Genomic DNA, 15,167 nt, shown 5'->3' with positions numbered 1-15,167 from the left:
GGCTGACCACCCGTGGCCCACCTACTCTGTAGAATTGAGGTGTTAACAGCTCCTCCTCAGGGCTGTTGTAGGAATTACAGCTAGTGGCGTCTGGGGGGACCCCAGCCCCACCCCTGCAGACGGAGGGGGGGGCAGCCCCCAGTGCCCATTCCTCCCTCTGCCGGAGGCCTGCGATCCTACCTAAAGCAGGAGTCCTCCCGACGTCTTTCAAGATGTCTTTCTTTTTTTTTCTGCTTTCTTTTCACTTTGATAATAATTTTGCTCAGAAACCTACCATGTTGGGGCACCTGGGTGGCTCAGTGGTTGAGCATCTGCCTTCAGCTCAGGGCGTGATCCTGGGGTCCTGGAATCGAGTCTGGCATCGGGCTCCCTGCAGGGAGCCTGCTTCTCCCTCTGCCTGTGTCTCTGCCTCTCTCTGTGTCTCTCATGAATAAATAAATAAGTCTTTAAAAAAAAAGAAAAGAAAAGAAACCTACCATGTAAGGGATAGATTCCAAAGACCAGTCCCCATTGCCAGTTATCCCAGTAGCGATGGCTTCTGGAACTGAGCAGTGATTGAGTACAGATTAGGAGCAAACTAGACCTGACGTCATTTAGATGTTTAGTGTCGCGTCGGGAGGAGTAATGTTGCTCTGTTGCAAAAGGACCAGCTACGTGATTTGCAGGGCCTGCAAATGGAAATGAAGTGTAGGGTCCCTTGTTCAAACATTATTAAGAATTTCAAGATGGTGACAGCAGATCATTAAAGGAAGCATGAGCCTTTCTGAATCCGGGCCCTGCGTGACTCTCTGGGTAGCTGGTGAGAAGGTTCCAGAGCCATTAACTCCAGGACACTAGTCTGGCCCCTGCTTGCAGGTGGTGTGTGTCAGGGTTTGCCTGTGGAGGGGGGCCCGCAACCTGTGAGGGGCTCTGCTGTCATCTGGCCTCCCACGTTCACGACTCCTGTCATTTTCTCATTCTGTGTACAGAAATTCATTGAGTTTGAAGATGCCTTGGAACAAGAGAAGAAAGAGCTGCAAGTCCAGGTGGAACAGTATGAGTTTCAGACCCGCCAGCTGGAACTGAAGGCCAAGAACTATGCAGATCAGAGTGAGTGTGGGGGAGGGGGACGTACATTTGAATGTCTGTGTTGTTCTAAGGCTGGTCCCAGCTGGGAAGGGCGTGGAGAGCCTTCGGGAGAGGGAGAGGGACAGCCTCTGGTTGCTTTCACTGTCATTCTCTCAACCACTTGTTTTCTGCCTTTGCTCTGCTCTGAATTTCTGTAAGTATTTCTGTAATCGGCCTCACATCCTTTGTGGTAATAAATACACAAGGTTGCGTTGATGACAAAGCATTTTCGCTGAATATTGCGGTGTGGGCCAGACCTTGCCAGCCCGCGATCCCCGCCTGGTCCTTACCATGGAATCTCCCCTGGGATGTGGGTTCCTGTTGGTCGCCCCGCCAAGGAGACGCTGTTCTTGGGCAGTCGGAGAGCTTGCTGATAGAGCCTGCTGGAACCCCCCGTCCCTTCCAAGGAGAGGCAAAGAAACTGGGTTTTGGAGGACGATGATTATAAGAAGTATTATTTCAGTTTTCACCGGTCCTTGTTCACATTTTGCGGCCAGAGCTACTGTGAACCATCAGCAGACGTTCCTGTGATGGAGGCCTGGTGTGCTGGTTTCCCTGGTGACCTGGGTGGCAGGTCCCTTCATCTCTTACTTTGGGGGGAAATGATCTGAAGGCTTGAGGCCTGTTGCAAAGGTCAGCACTCTGCTGCTGAGTCAGAGATGCGCAGGCACCCCCTGGCCCAGCAGCTCATGCACGCGTACAGGCACAATGAAAGCAAACCAAAAGGCCTGTTGTAGGCATGCATGGGTCAGCCCTTTCTGTGATTACAGAGTCCTCATCATTCCCTTTGCTTAGTCTTTTCATATACGAAAACTTTCTGGCTCTTCTTGGAAAACAATATAAACTCCAAGTTACTGGCTGAAGTTGTTCATTTGGTGGCAGCAGGACCATGAGCCAGAGGAGGGGAGAGCAAGCATTGGGCTCCTCCAGCCAGGCGGTGGCCTGCACACCTGCCCAGCGGGGGAGGGGTCCTCTCCAGGGCCTGCTGCACACACAGGCAGCCCCTCCCAAGGCTGGAGCAGAGACTCTGTGCCCGGGACAGGGCCTTCCTCTGGCAGCCAGCTGCATGAGCATCATGTGCACTCTGACCTCTGCTTCCTTCTGGCGCCCCTGCAGCTCCTCAGAGTGTGGTCCCCAGAGCACTGCTTAGAGGAGCACATGACCCTGCTGTCAGGTGCAGAGTGGCCTGGACACACGTGGCCTCTAAGGACACTGCTGGGAGAACGACACCACGGAGCAGGACAGCATGTGGACCAAAGCGACATGTGGACTGGTGCCCCTGTTAGATCAGTTTGAAGCAGGGCAGCTCACACCATGAGCGCCAGGTCCCACGACCATTGCACGCCCTGTCTCGCTCCATGCGTCCACTCCTCCACTTGCTGGGCTACAGGGCCACAGCTGAAGTTTGAACAAAGGACCACAGGCATAAAGCATCCAGGGCCGGCACGCTTGCCCCGGTGGAGGTACGCAGTGGGCAGGATGCCCAGCAGGCCCGTCAACTGGTCAGATGACTTAGCTGGGTGTCGTGTGCAGAGCACATGCAGCTGGGTGTCGTGCAGCAGGGCAGCCTAGAGGTGGCGTCGGCGCAGCTTGGTCTTTCCAGCCCTTGGTGTGAGTCCCAGATGCGTGCATGTTCTCTGCACACGCTCTGGAGGTTATGCAGATATGACCTCACCGCTTTCTACAAGCCACTTTGCTACCCATCTTGCCTCCACCTGACCCTGGTGAGCTCCCCGCATCTCAAGCACGGATGGTAGCCCTGGGGGAGAGCTTCGTTCATCTTGTTTCTCTCCGTGGCAGAACTGATCACCCTCAAGTCACACAGCCCACACAGCATGTGCCACCCAGGCCAGCCAGCGTCTGCCTTCTCGTGGCCCCGGGGCTCTCTGCTGACAGTACCCATCTGGACTGGTGGTGCCACTGCACTCTGCAACAGGCGTCAGTTTGTCCTGGAACCTTCCGCCCACATGCAGGGCCTGAGGGAGTGAGGAGGGGGAGGAGTGGGCTGCATCCTTGACAGGCCATGGCTGTGTTTTCCAGTTTCCCGGTTGGAGGAGCGAGAGTCGGAGATGAAGAAGGAGTATAACGCTCTGCATCAGCGGCACACAGAGGTAGGTGCCTGGCCTTGACTGGCAGGGCCACACTCGGACGTGTGCCTTGGTGGGCCCGGGCTTGCCTTTCTGGCCTCTTTCTGGTTTCCACTGCCCCAGCCGAAAAGCCATCAGCCGTGTGCTGGTCGGGCTGCACTCCACAAACATGTTCGTACTGCCGTCAGTGCTGCGAGCCTGAGATACTGCGTGGGCTAGAGGAGGGAAGAGAGGCCTGGGTCAACAGGAACGACTTACCGCACTTCTGTCCTCTGCAGATGATCCAGACCTACGTGGAACATATCGAGAGGTCCAAGATGCAGCAAGTCGGGGGAAACAGCCAAACTGAGGGCAGCCTGCCGGGGAGGAGGTAAGGCGGGAAGCGGGTATCCCTCATCCCCAGGTGCTCCGGATGAGCTGTGTCCACCCCTGACTCAGGAGAGGGTCTGGTCGGAGTGTGTGGCCGGAGCAGGAGTGTGTGTGCACGTGGCTCAGGCGCCAGAGTGGGCCTGGGGCACATGGCAGGCCTTCTGCTCACCGTGTGCAGTCACAAAGGCCCAGGGAAAATGGGGTGGCAGGTCCTGATAAGATGCTGTGCTTGTGGGTCCGCCTACCACCTAATATTTGTCTGTGGCCTCGACATCAACACTCGGGCTTCTGGGGTCACGTGCAGGCCGGTGCAGAGACACCACGCGTGGTGACAGGAGGGGTGGTGCCTGGGTGCAGGACGTTGGCACTTGGGGCCATTGGTAAGGTTCAAAGCCCAGCTCTGACCCCTGTCGGGGAGCAGCCCCATGCCTCGTTTTCTCCTCCACAAAATGAAGCAGGTAGCATCCACCTGGATGAGTCGGAAATGAAGGTTCTGATCCCTGTGGGACGTGGATCTGTACACGTAGGCACGACGGCTCCCCCGTCACAGACCCAGGGCTCCGGGGGCCTCTGTGGGCCGTGAATAGCTCGGATCATGAGAGCCAAGTGCGTGGGCAGGGGAGCGACCCAGACAGCCTGGCGACCCCCAGGCTGGTCAGGGCAGCACCAGTAGGTCCTGGGGCCCTTGCCCGTCTAGGGCTGGGAGCGGTGCCGGTTTCGTCTGAAGTGGGGGAGGTGATCACCTTCTGTGCCCTCTGGTCGGGATAAGGCTGGACTGAGGTCTCCGAGGGCGCAGACCGTCAGCCATCATCTCTGGGGTATAGCCAGTGAGTGTCGGGGTTGGCCTGTGGGAGACCAAGGCCGTCCACCTGGGCCTGGGGGTGAGATGGGGGGTACCCATGTCTCCAGGCCCTCATAGCTGGGAGGAGGGGCCGGAGGTTGGAATCCCAGGTCACGCAGATGGCGTCCAGCTGTTGGTCCTCGTTCCTTCAGGCCAACGCCTGAAGCCCTGGCCACGCCCCGTCGCTCGCTGGCCAGGAAGCTCTGTCTGGGCCTGCCTCTCCGGCGATTGCACCACAAGCAGGAGGGCTCAGGCCCTTCTACTCCGGTGTCAACAGCCATGGTCTGGTCCCAGTGGCAAAGCCATAGCATCCGGCTCAAGGCGTACGACTCGGAAACATTGAGCACGTGCACGAAGGCCGAGCAGGACCTAGGCCAGGCGGCGCCCCAATGCCTGCGTGTTTCTAGGCGGCTGGGCACGCTCCAGCCCTGGAGGATCTCACAGGTTGCTGGTTAGCGGCTCCGCGCCAAGCGGGAACATGGACCACAGTTTGAAGGACTGTCGTGAATGTCTGATGGTGGGAAGTGACTGTTTCCAAGCTCCCAGCTCACAGCCAGGGGAGCTTCTCTTGAGCACACCGCAAAGTCACCAGGAGGATTTCTGAGTAACTGCACTTGGATGCTGACCTGGGGCGGAGGTGGCTTTGGGGTGTTTCCTGTGGGGCGTCGGGCAGGGCCCTCTGCGCTGCGGCCATAGCGGCTGGGCGGCTTGGGCATCTCTGATGAGCGCTGGGCTCTCGGCCAATTCCTGAGAGCTGCAGTATTCCGGAAGCTTCAGCTGGTTCCCTGCCAGCTCCTTTAAGGCAGGAGCACCGCGAAGGTCACGAAGGAGAGTGCCCAGGGAGAAGGGCCCAGTTTTCCCAGAAGCCCGGGAGGTGTGATCTCTGAACTCAGGACTGGGAGGCCATGAATGTCCAGGGCCCTAAGTCAGCGTGGCCAGCACCCCGGGCCGTGGGGATGCCACAGAACATGTGTCCTCGGAACCTCAGGATGATGTGGGCCTGGCCAAAAGCAGGAGCGGCCCAGGCGCCAGAGCCAGGCCCTCAGGGTCCGGGCCATTACTGGCGGCTGTCCGCGGAGGCAGATCAGGCTTTGGTTTCTTCCTGGACGTGGAGGGTCCATGGCTGTGGGACGGGGCTGCTCCCTGCGGATCTCCCTGCGCTGCAGGCAGGACGTGGTCTGGAGCCTGCTGTCCCCACGTGTCTTGTGGCTCCCTTGGTCCTGAGCCCGCGTGGACCGAGCCTGGCCCCAGGCCCTGCGGCGCTCTCTGGTGCTCAGAGCTGGGCTCCGGCCTGTCACTGGCGCCGCCCTTCTGCTGATCAGAATTCACTCCAGAGGGGCTGGCTGCGGGGTCCCGCCTGGGCTGCCCTCTGAGGCTCCACGGCAGCCCTTGGAGGCCACGTAGGCCCTCCTCCCTCAGGGAGGCCCCGCAGGAGGCTGTGCTCATGCTGATCTGTTCTGCTGCCCAGCAGGGCCCGCATGTTACCCCTGGGTCGGGGGGCCTTCGGTGCCTGGCGTAGAGAGCACTGCTCTCCGGAGGCGGCTGTCCTGCCCGGGGCTGTCCCACACCCGGCTGAGGCCCGCAGGACCCTGTCATTGGGCAAGGGGACCCCGCAGCTATCCAGGAGAGCAAGGGGCTCTGGTCCACATTTCCGCTGAGCCCCCTCTCCCCGGTTTGATCCTGCCTGAAGGGAACTCCAAGGCTGAGGTGTGTATGATCTCCGTGGTGGCGGGCCCCCGGCGCTCTGTTACTAGACCTTCCTGAGCCAGACCCGTGGGCGAGAGATTCCTGCCTGCAGGAAGAGGCCCCTGGGCTGCCAGCCGAGACCCGCGTGGCCTGCATCCACCACGTCCCCGTGGCCATGGAGAGGAGCATGCTTCTGTTGGGCCTTGCTTGGGAAGCAGACAGGTGGTGCTGTGGGTCTGGGCTGCCCCCATCACCCTGCCGGCCCATTCCCCATGGTCACCTCGCTCACCAGCCCCCGGAACCAGCCCCCAGCTGGGCCTGTCTCCCCTGTAGCCGCTTCCCTGGGTGTTCGAGGGCGCGCCCCGTGCCAGTCTGACAGCCCCAGGGCAGCAGCCTCTGCCTGGGGCTCCACAGGGGAGGCAGGTGGAGGGAGGAAGCAGGAGCCTTCCCCACTGTGCTGGGCACTGCGTCTGCCTCCAGCGGTGCTGGGCTGCGTCTGTGGGGTCCTGGAAGGCCCGCCTCTCTGGGGTGTCCCCTCTCCTGCCACAGTTCTCTGGGGACAAATAAGCATGTCCGCCTCAGCTTCCTGGTTCACACGGCCTGGCTCCATCCTGCAGGGCCTCGTCCTCAATGCTGGAAGTCCCCCATGGTGGCCACACCGTTTCCCTTCACCCCTGGCCTGGTTTTCTCTGTGTGCATGTCTGGAGAAACACCAGAGAGCGTGAGTGGGCTGTGAGCGTGTGTGTGCCCACGCTCCAGCCCTGCCCTCCCTGGGAGGGCCCACCGCCCACCACCCAGGCGGAGAGTGTGGTGAGGCAGAGACGGTCACATGTCTGTCGTGTGTGTGTGACGTGCAGATGTCCGCATGTCTCCACGTGTGTCTGTCTCTGCGGAGGGAAGCCCTCTGCCCCACATGCTCACCCTCCGTGTGACCTAACCCCTGACCTGTGTCCTCTAATACTGTCTTCTCGTCTCGTCCCTGTGCTGTCGCCGCTGTGTGCTGCCTTGTGTCTGTCGCCGCCCTGCAGTCCTCGCCAGTCGTGGAGGAAAAGGTAAAGCCTGGGGCAGCGTTCCTGCTGCCGTGTGAGGCGCCCGGGGTGCCCTGGGGTTCGGGAGAGTCCATCCTGCTGGTGGTTCCTAATCACGGGCACGGGGCTGGTCCTTGGCCGGCCCGACAGATTTCCTGCAGCAGTATTACAGATCACAGACCGTGGGTGTGGCACTTAGAGGCCATGCAGAAGAGGCAGCGGGCGAGACCCAGGTCCCCAAGACAGCCTCAGACTAGCTAGTGGCACAGGGGCCCCCGCCCAGCACACACGACCTTGGTCATAGGTCGGCCTCGGGCCTGAGCGTGGGGCCGGCACTGCAGGGAGGTGGTTGGCAGGGCTGGAGACCCCGCCCTCTGGCGTCAGATGAACCTGGACTTATAGGCGGCTACGGCACTTCGAGCTCTGGGCCCAGAGCTGCTGGTGTGACCATGACCCGTGCAGGCAGCTTGACCTCCGCGGGCCATGTGACTCCCCCGGACTGCGGCTTCTGAAGTGGACGAGCATTGGCATCTCTCGAAGGAGCAGCGGGGATTGTGACAAGGGGACTGGGTCTGGGCTGTTGGCGGCAGTACCCTGCCGTGCCCCCGGGCTCGTGGAGCAGGCCACCCGTGGCTCCGTGAGGAGCAGAGAGAGAAGATGGGGCTTGATTCCTAGGGACGATTCCCATTGCAGGAGGGCAGCCTGGCTGTCTCCGGGTGTGGCATGTGTCCGTGCACAGCAGCTGAAACAGGTGGTGGGCACATGCCCCTGTCCTTGGAGGCAAGATGCTCAGTCTGCCCCTGGCCTGGTGCTGAGGGATCCACTGTGCATTTCTCCCGAGGTGGAGCCGGGCCCCGGACAGGGGTTCCTGCAGTGGCACTGGGAGCCCATGGAGGCAGAGTGGGTGAAGGACGTGCCTGGACCCTCCTAGGGATGTGCTCCATGTGGCAGCCGGCGCCTTCCCCGACCCCCGGGAGCAGGCGGGGCTGCTCGTGCAGAGGGCCGGGCGCAGCCAGAGCCTCGGGGGGACCTGCTGCAGTGTCCAGGTGCCTGTGGACAGACTCGGAGCGGCCTGACTTGGTGCCTTTCTTAGCATCTAAGCATCTTTGACTCTCAGGTGACCAGCTGAGACCGTGTCCCTGTCGCAGGGGCCGAGGGCTGCGTGAGGCACCTGCGGTTGTCCACAGGAGACCAGCTTCCTGAGCGGCCTAGGCCTTGAAATGTGGAGGTGCTGGTGGCTCCCGCCCTTCGGGAGCACCCGCTCCTCTGTGTGTGTCCCTGCCACAGCCTCGCTCCGCTCCCGGGGCCGCTCTGTGGGAGGCGGCATCTGGCTGAACAGGACCCACCAGCCGGCCTCGGGGCAGACAAGCCAGGACTCCTGCTCAGACTGTGCTTTCCTCCTGCTTCATCCCAGCCCTGGCCGGTCCCAGAACTGCCCGGGGGCACCAGCCAGAGAACCCCGCTTCCCGGGCCGGGCTTCTGGCCACCGCCCACCTGGAGCGTCTCCTCGGACTAAACCCAGCGGGCAGCTTCTGGCTTCGTCCCCCCTGACTCCTGGCGCCTGCCGTTAGCAGTCTTCTGGCCTCCTTTAAAAGAACCCCCTCTGGGGTCAGCGCTTCGTGACAACTGGGAAGAGCCACATGGAGCAGGAGAAAGGGACCCCCGTGGACCATACAGGGTGCAACACCCAATGAAGGATGGGCCCCCTGTTACTCTGTACGCATCCCGCCAACGTCTGACACTGAGAAGATCTCTCGAAGGAACAGTGAAGGCGGAGGGCAGTGGACAGGGAGCAAAGAGAGGGCGGAAGGGTTGATTCCTGCCACCTGGCCCGAGGAGGCAGACGCGGGGCCCTCGGCAGCCCGGAGGCAGGTCTGGGCTCCCCCTAGGAAAGCGTTGGGGGAGCTGTGGTCACCCTGGAACGCCTGTGCTGGCCACGATGCCAAGGGGCCTGCTACTGGCACCGCTGTGGGATTTCTTAGCGAACAGAGCAGGTGTCTGTAAAATCAAAATAACTATAAACCTGACAAATCACCATGGAGGGAAGGGGAGAGCCCCTTCGGCTCGCAGTGCAGCTGAGGTGCCCCTGAACGTGGGAACAGGTCTGGTTCCAGGGAGCCGTAGCTCAGGGAGCGGGCAGCCTCCGGCCCCGCCCACACCTGGCCCTCGGCCACAGCAGCTGGGTCTGCAGGGCAGGCCCCAGGGCCCCCAGAGCCTGCAGTTCTGGAGCCGTGCGCCTCGTCTAACGTGCGCTTCCCTGCTCTCTCCCTCATGTTTCAGCAGGAAGGAGCGCCCCACCTCTCTGAATGTCTTCCCCCTGGCCGACGGCATGGTACGTGCACAGATGGGGGGCAAGCTCGCGCCTGCGGGGGACCATTGGCACCCGAGTGACCTCAGCTCCAGCTACCAGGTTTTATAGCCGTGCCGTGGAGTGAGGGTCCCTCTCTGTCGCCCATGCTCATTCAGGAAGCGTCTGTGTGTACAACCCTTTGCAGCTCCCCCTCCTGGCCCCTGTCCCTGGGGTGGTGGGGCTGCTCTCCGAGGTGTGCGCCCAAGGAAAGCACCAGCTCAGGGGGCGCGGGCAGCAGCCAGGGCCTCTGCAGCCAGGGTGTGCCCATCCGTTCGTCCGAGCTGAGCCTTTGCTCTGGGGGGCACAAGCATGCCTGTCCCCCAGACCCGCCCCAGAGTACGAGCCCTGAGGCCACACTGGACACCAGCCCAGGACATCTCGTATCCTGGTGTCTAAGGTTTGCACTTCCACCGGGAGAAAGTCAAGGTGAGGAGCCAGGGTCTCTCCTCTAGACGGTGCCTGTCTGTGCTAACAACTGCTGGGTCTCTGAGTTTGGAGAGGTGGCTGTCCCGGATATGCGCCACGCACAGGGGAATGTGCCTCTCAGCGGGCCCCCCGAGAAAGCCAGGGCAGGGACTCCCCCTGGCCTGGCTCGCTCAGGGCCCCTGGTCACTGGCGGCCAGTGCTGGTCCATGAGCTCAGCCCTGACTCCGTCAGACAGGCTATGGCCACGTCACCAGGTAAGGATGCCACCCTTGGGGCTGCAGAAGGCAACGCTGCTGGGCCACCAGGCCAGGCTGGTGGATCCGAGGCCTGGACTTCTCCCAAAGCTTCTTCCTGCTGCAGCTTGTGGCTGACTGTCCCTCTGTCCCTGGGCATCCAGTTTGCCTGCAGGAGGCGGCTGCAAGCTGCCCACTCTGTCAGAAAGTGACCCCGCTCGCTTCAGCTTTTGTCCCAGACAGGGAGCGTGTGTCTGCAACCTCTGACCTAGGTGCTTACCCTCCGTCCCCATTAGGACTGCCCTGTCTGTGTGGGGAGCCGGGCAGAAGGGCAGGGGCCTGTGGGGTCCTCTGCAGTGGCCACAGAGGCCTGCCTGTGGCCGAGCCAGCTTTCTTCCCGCCTGTCTCTTCTTTCTCCTGCCGTGTCATCTGAAGTAGCCTGGGTTTTCATCCCACTGTTGTATGCTTCAGTTTGTAGGTGTATTTGATTTGATTTTTTTTTTTTAATTACGTTTAAGTTCTTTTTATTTCATGCCCTAGGTTTTAAGGTTTTTCTAATTTCTTAATTTTTTTGTTGTTTTTTGTTTTGTTTTTTGTTTTTATGTGCTGTATTTTCAGTGTTTTAACCAAACAGTTGTGGCTACTCATGGTGAGGAATGACCGCTAAGAGTTTGGGTTCTTTGCATTTGGAGGTCACTGCCACACGTTGGTGTTTAGGAGGTTGAGAGGTTTGCTGCTAGGTAAGTGGTGGCCAGGGGACTGTCCCGCGGGTAGGTGGCGGCCTGTAGGGTCAGGGAGAGCCAGGGACTGGGGGGGCCTGGCCACGCTGCACGGTTCCTTTCGGTGACTTCCAGGGTCAAGGAGGCCCACTGCAAACCCACAGACCTGAGCTTGCCAGGCACGGACCAGCCGGGGACCGTGGCCCTGAGGAAGGTGTTCCGGGAAACGTGTGGCTCTGAAAGGCATGCACTCCTGTACCTGGCCTCCCCCAGCCCCCGCCAGACTTCCCCGTGCCTCTGGACTCCTGGGGCCATGTCTCCTTGAGTGCTGGCCCGGGCTGGGTGGCAGCAGAGGGCCCTTACCTGTGGGATGCCCAGAAGCCTCTGCCGTGTGGGGCAGACAGACTGCTGGGGCAGCTCCATCACAGAGGCTCTCAGGAAAGGATTTTTCCTTCTCTAATTGGCCTTAAGCTGTAGAACCCAAATAGAAAATGCTTGTACTGGGGTGCTTTTAGGGAGAGAGAGGCACAGGCTGTCGCACGGGGCATAGCGCCTCGGCACATCAATGGTCTGGGCCATCCTGGGGCCTGCAGGGTAGTGGTCCGCTTCCACCCACTGGACGCCAGGAGGACCCACCTGTCCCTAGGCATGATAGCCACAGATGTTTCCAGACATCACCAAGCATCCCCTGAGGACATGGTGGGCCTGGGTGAGAGCCCCTGCCTAGAGGAGGATGTGGAATAGTGAGAGTCCTGGCAGAGAGGTGTCGGGAGCCTGTTAGATGAAACCGGACATCGCCTTCCCAGGCCCTGGCCTGACACCACACGATCAGGAAAAGGCAGGTCTCAGGGATGCCCAACCAGCTCTGCCTCTTGGGCATCTGGAGGCAGCCACGGGAGCCTGGTCGCCCTCCCTAGGTGAAGGGGGTGTGGGTCAGTCCCAGTGTGCATCCAGCTTTACGGACAGGCCCCCTGCCATCAGCTCCTCCCCTGCGAGAAAGCACTCCCAGAAGCTCCCCTTCTGCAGAAACACGTGGCCCAGTGCTGTCGGCCACAGTCATGGCCACGGCCACTGGGGCATGCGAGCCGCAGCCGCTCGGGAAGCCGCGCCCCTTCTCCACCCCCTAGAGGGTAGCAAGGTCTGAGGAGGGTGCTGCCCACTGAGGACGGCATTGGGGTGAGTCAGGGTCATCAGCGTTAGTAGACAAGTGGGCCAATTCCCAGATACTGTCGGATGGTTTTTTTCTTTTTTTTTTTTTTTAAGACTTTATTTATTTATTCATAGAGATGCAGAGAGAGAGAGAGAGAGAGAGGCAGAGGCACAGGCAGAGGGAGAAGCAGGCTCCATGCAGAGAGCCTGACGTGGGACTCGATCCCGCGACTCCAGGATCATGCCCTGGGCTGCAGGCGGCACTAAACCACTGCGCCACCGGGGCTGCCCCTGTCAGATGGTTTCATGAGGAGGGACTGTGGGAAAGGGTGGCTTCGTTTCCCGTGCGGTACTCACATACAGTGTGTTCTCTCCAGGGAGATTATGGTTTTTGTTTTTTTGTTTTTTTGTTTTTAATTTTTATTTATTTATTTTTAAGTAATTTGCACACCCAGCGTGGGGCTCGAACTTACTACCCTGAGATCAAGAGTCACATGCTCCACCAATGGAGCCAACCAGGCGCCCCTCCAGGGAGATTCTTAAGGTCAACAGTTGATTGAAGTTTTCAATGAGCTGGTCTCTCTTGGAATGTTTTAAGGGTGACCCATTGTCTGGAAGTGGGGTTATAGGTTGATTGCATTTACATAGATACATAGACCTTGAGTTCCAATTGAGCCGAGGGGACCTGGTATCTCTGGGAGGTGGGTGCCCCTTTCCAGCCCCTTCTCATCCCAGTGCAGGGAACCTGAGACAGGAGCGGCTGGGCTGCCGCCCCAACAGCTTGATCAGAGAGCGTACTCGGCCTCCTCCCTGGACCCTGTCTACAGCTCTTTGCCCTGCCCTGGGCTGCAACTTGTTTTTGACCACCCCCTGGCTGCAAAGGGTTGCTTGCCATGTTCATGTAGCTTCATGTCCATCACACGCGACATCAGCGGGCTGTCCTGGGGAGTGCCAGCTAAAAGGCCCCATCCAAGCCATTTAGATAAGGTGGCAGCGGCTGGCTGAACCAAGGGACTAGGCCAGAGGACTTGGCAGACAGGAGGGCAGGGGGCCTCCTGTGCCCTCAGCCTTTGACCCCGGCCAGAGAAGCCAAGCCAGGGAGCCTCTAGAAGGTGGCCTGGGACCCCGCTGACCCTGCAGGCTGTGCCCGCCTCACCGGGAGCCTGGGGACATGCTGACCCACATGGCAAGCTTCTCCCTTCCCTGTTTGGCCCTAGTGTCAACAGGACGAGATGTCCGAGTCCGGCCAGTCCTCGGCGGCTGCCACACCCAGCACCACCGGCACCAAGTCCAACACGCCCACGTCCTCCGTGCCCTCGGCCGCCGTCACGCCGCTCAACGAGAGCCTGCAGCCCCTGGGGGACTATGGTGCTGGCACGAAGGGCGGCAAGCGGGCCCGGGAGAAGCGCAACAGCCGCAACATGGAGGTCCAGGTCACGCAGGAGATGCGGAACGTCAGCATAGGTGCTGCGGCGGCTGGCGGCCGTGCCTCCCAGGGCTGGACACTCCCAGCCTCCCCCATCCCCCGTCCAGGCCCCCTGCTGTCCCCTCCCCCCACCCCCCTGCTGTCCCCTCATCCCCACCCCCGCCCTCCCCGCTGTCCCCACCTCCAACTCTCCACGCCCCCCCATCCCTGCCCTCCCTACTATTCTGACAACCCCCCCCCACTGGCCTGCCCTCCCCGCTGGCCTGCCCCCCCCGCCGCTGGCCCACTCCTTGCTATCCTTGCCCCCCCCCCGCTGTCCCCCTCCACTGGCCCACCCCTTGCCATCCCCTGACCCCCCCCCCCCCATCAAGCTGTCACCAGCTATCGAGGGAGGTTTCCCTTCCAGCTACCAGTGTTAGTTCTGCTAGATGTATCAGTGGGCTCAGGCTGCTGTGACATAACACACATCACAGGCCCGGCAGTTCAGACCTGAGATACGCTTTCTCACAGCCCTGCAGGCCAGAAGGGAGCAGCAGGGCGTCAGGGCTAGGGCCCCCAGAGGCCTCACTCCAGACTGCCGCCTCTCCCTGTGTCCTCACCAGCTCGTCCCTCTGCATGTGTGTCCTCATCCGTTCCTCTAACAAGGACACAGTCAGATGGGGTCAGGGCCCACCCATGTGGCTGTATTTTATCCACACCTCTGTAAAAGCCTCATCTCCAAACGCGGTCACATGCTGGGGTCCCAGGGGCTGTGGCTTCAGCATGTGGATTTGGGGGACACACTGGCCTCTGGCATTGCACTCCTGTCATCCCACAGACATGCTCAGTAGAGGAAGGGGAGGAGGAGAAGCGGGACATTGGGTGTGCTCATCGGAGGTCTTGAAAAAGAGACATGGTTCTGGGGCATGGGTTCTAGCCAGGCACCACCCAGGGAAGAGCCCTTTCCTGACAGTTCCTGGCTGGTGGGGATCTAGTGTGGGGTTTTCAGACGTGGGGCCAGAGGGCTGATGCCCCCCCAACCCTGGGGTTCCTGTGTGTCCCCCCCAGGCATGGGCAGCAGTGACGAGTGGTCTGATGTTCAAGACATTATCGATTCCACCCCAGAGCTGGACATGAGTCGGGAACCCCGCCTTGATCGCACGGGCAACAGGTACTCCCTGAACCCGGGGTCCTGGTGGGCTCCGTGTTCACTGTGGGCATCGGTGCCTTTGGTGGAGGTGTCCCTTGCAACCTCTTGCACAGCAGCATTGGCATTGAGTGGCCCGGTGGGCAGTGTTGGAGGGCCCCTGCCCACAGCCCACGAACGTTGCCCACTCACCCTGTGTTTCCCGGGTGTGTTTCCTCACAGCCCGACCCAGGGGATCGTGAACAAGGCTTTTGGCATCAACACTGACTCCCTGTACCACGAGCTGTCAACCGCAGGGTCAGAAGTCATTGGGGACGTGGATGAAGGAGCTGACCTGCTAGGTAAACTCAAGCCACCCCCATGACCCTAGGGCCTCAGGTTGCTGTTGTTGGTTTTGTTGGTAATGAAAGCAAAGTTTCTGTCAGCTGTGAGCCAGGAACTTCTTTTTACAGTTTTATCGAAATGTAGTTCATATATCATAAAACTTAAAGTTAAACTACTTAAAGTTCAGCGGGTTTCAGGGTGCTCACAGAGCTGTGTCACTTTCTAATTTTAGAACATTCTATCACTCCGAAAATAAAACTGTGCCTTTGAGCACTCAGTCTAGGCAGTGCACTTTC

General features: G+C 60.3%; 1 protein-coding gene across 24 annotated transcripts in view; it reads left to right on the top strand.

Annotated features, from left to right (window-relative positions):
• MAPK8IP3 (mitogen-activated protein kinase 8 interacting protein 3) overlaps positions 1 to 15,167 on the top strand; it is a 42,987-nt gene that overhangs the window by 10,185 nt on the left and 17,635 nt on the right. For 7 of the 24 annotated variants that reach the window (XR_012000668.1, XM_072754086.1, XM_072754083.1 and 4 more), the window contains exons 2-9: positions 969 to 1,089; positions 3,148 to 3,218; positions 3,473 to 3,564; positions 7,119 to 7,142; positions 9,399 to 9,528; positions 13,213 to 13,459; positions 14,469 to 14,571; positions 14,770 to 14,888. Coding sequence is in view for 23 of the 24 variants with exons in the window: in XM_072754086.1 (XP_072610187.1) it covers positions 969 to 1,089; positions 3,148 to 3,218; positions 3,473 to 3,564; positions 7,119 to 7,142; positions 9,399 to 9,528; positions 13,213 to 13,459; positions 14,469 to 14,571; positions 14,770 to 14,888 (907 nt within the window). In the remaining variant the exon portion in view is untranslated. Of the gene's footprint in view, positions 1 to 968; positions 1,090 to 3,147; positions 3,219 to 3,472; positions 3,565 to 7,118; positions 7,143 to 9,398; positions 9,529 to 10,745; positions 10,868 to 10,981; positions 11,090 to 13,212; positions 13,460 to 14,468; positions 14,572 to 14,769; positions 14,889 to 15,167 lie in introns of those variants that run through there. The other 17 variants (XM_072754082.1, XM_072754085.1, XM_072754080.1 and 14 more) reach the window with 9 other exon arrangements.

The sequence above is a fragment of the Vulpes vulpes genome, chromosome 3, assembly GCF_048418805.1.
Source record: "Vulpes vulpes isolate BD-2025 chromosome 3, VulVul3, whole genome shotgun sequence".
Lineage (NCBI taxonomy): Eukaryota > Metazoa > Chordata > Mammalia > Carnivora > Canidae > Vulpes > Vulpes vulpes.
The sequence above is the reverse complement of the archived record's forward strand: the minus strand, read 5'-3'. Positions and strand labels throughout refer to the sequence as shown.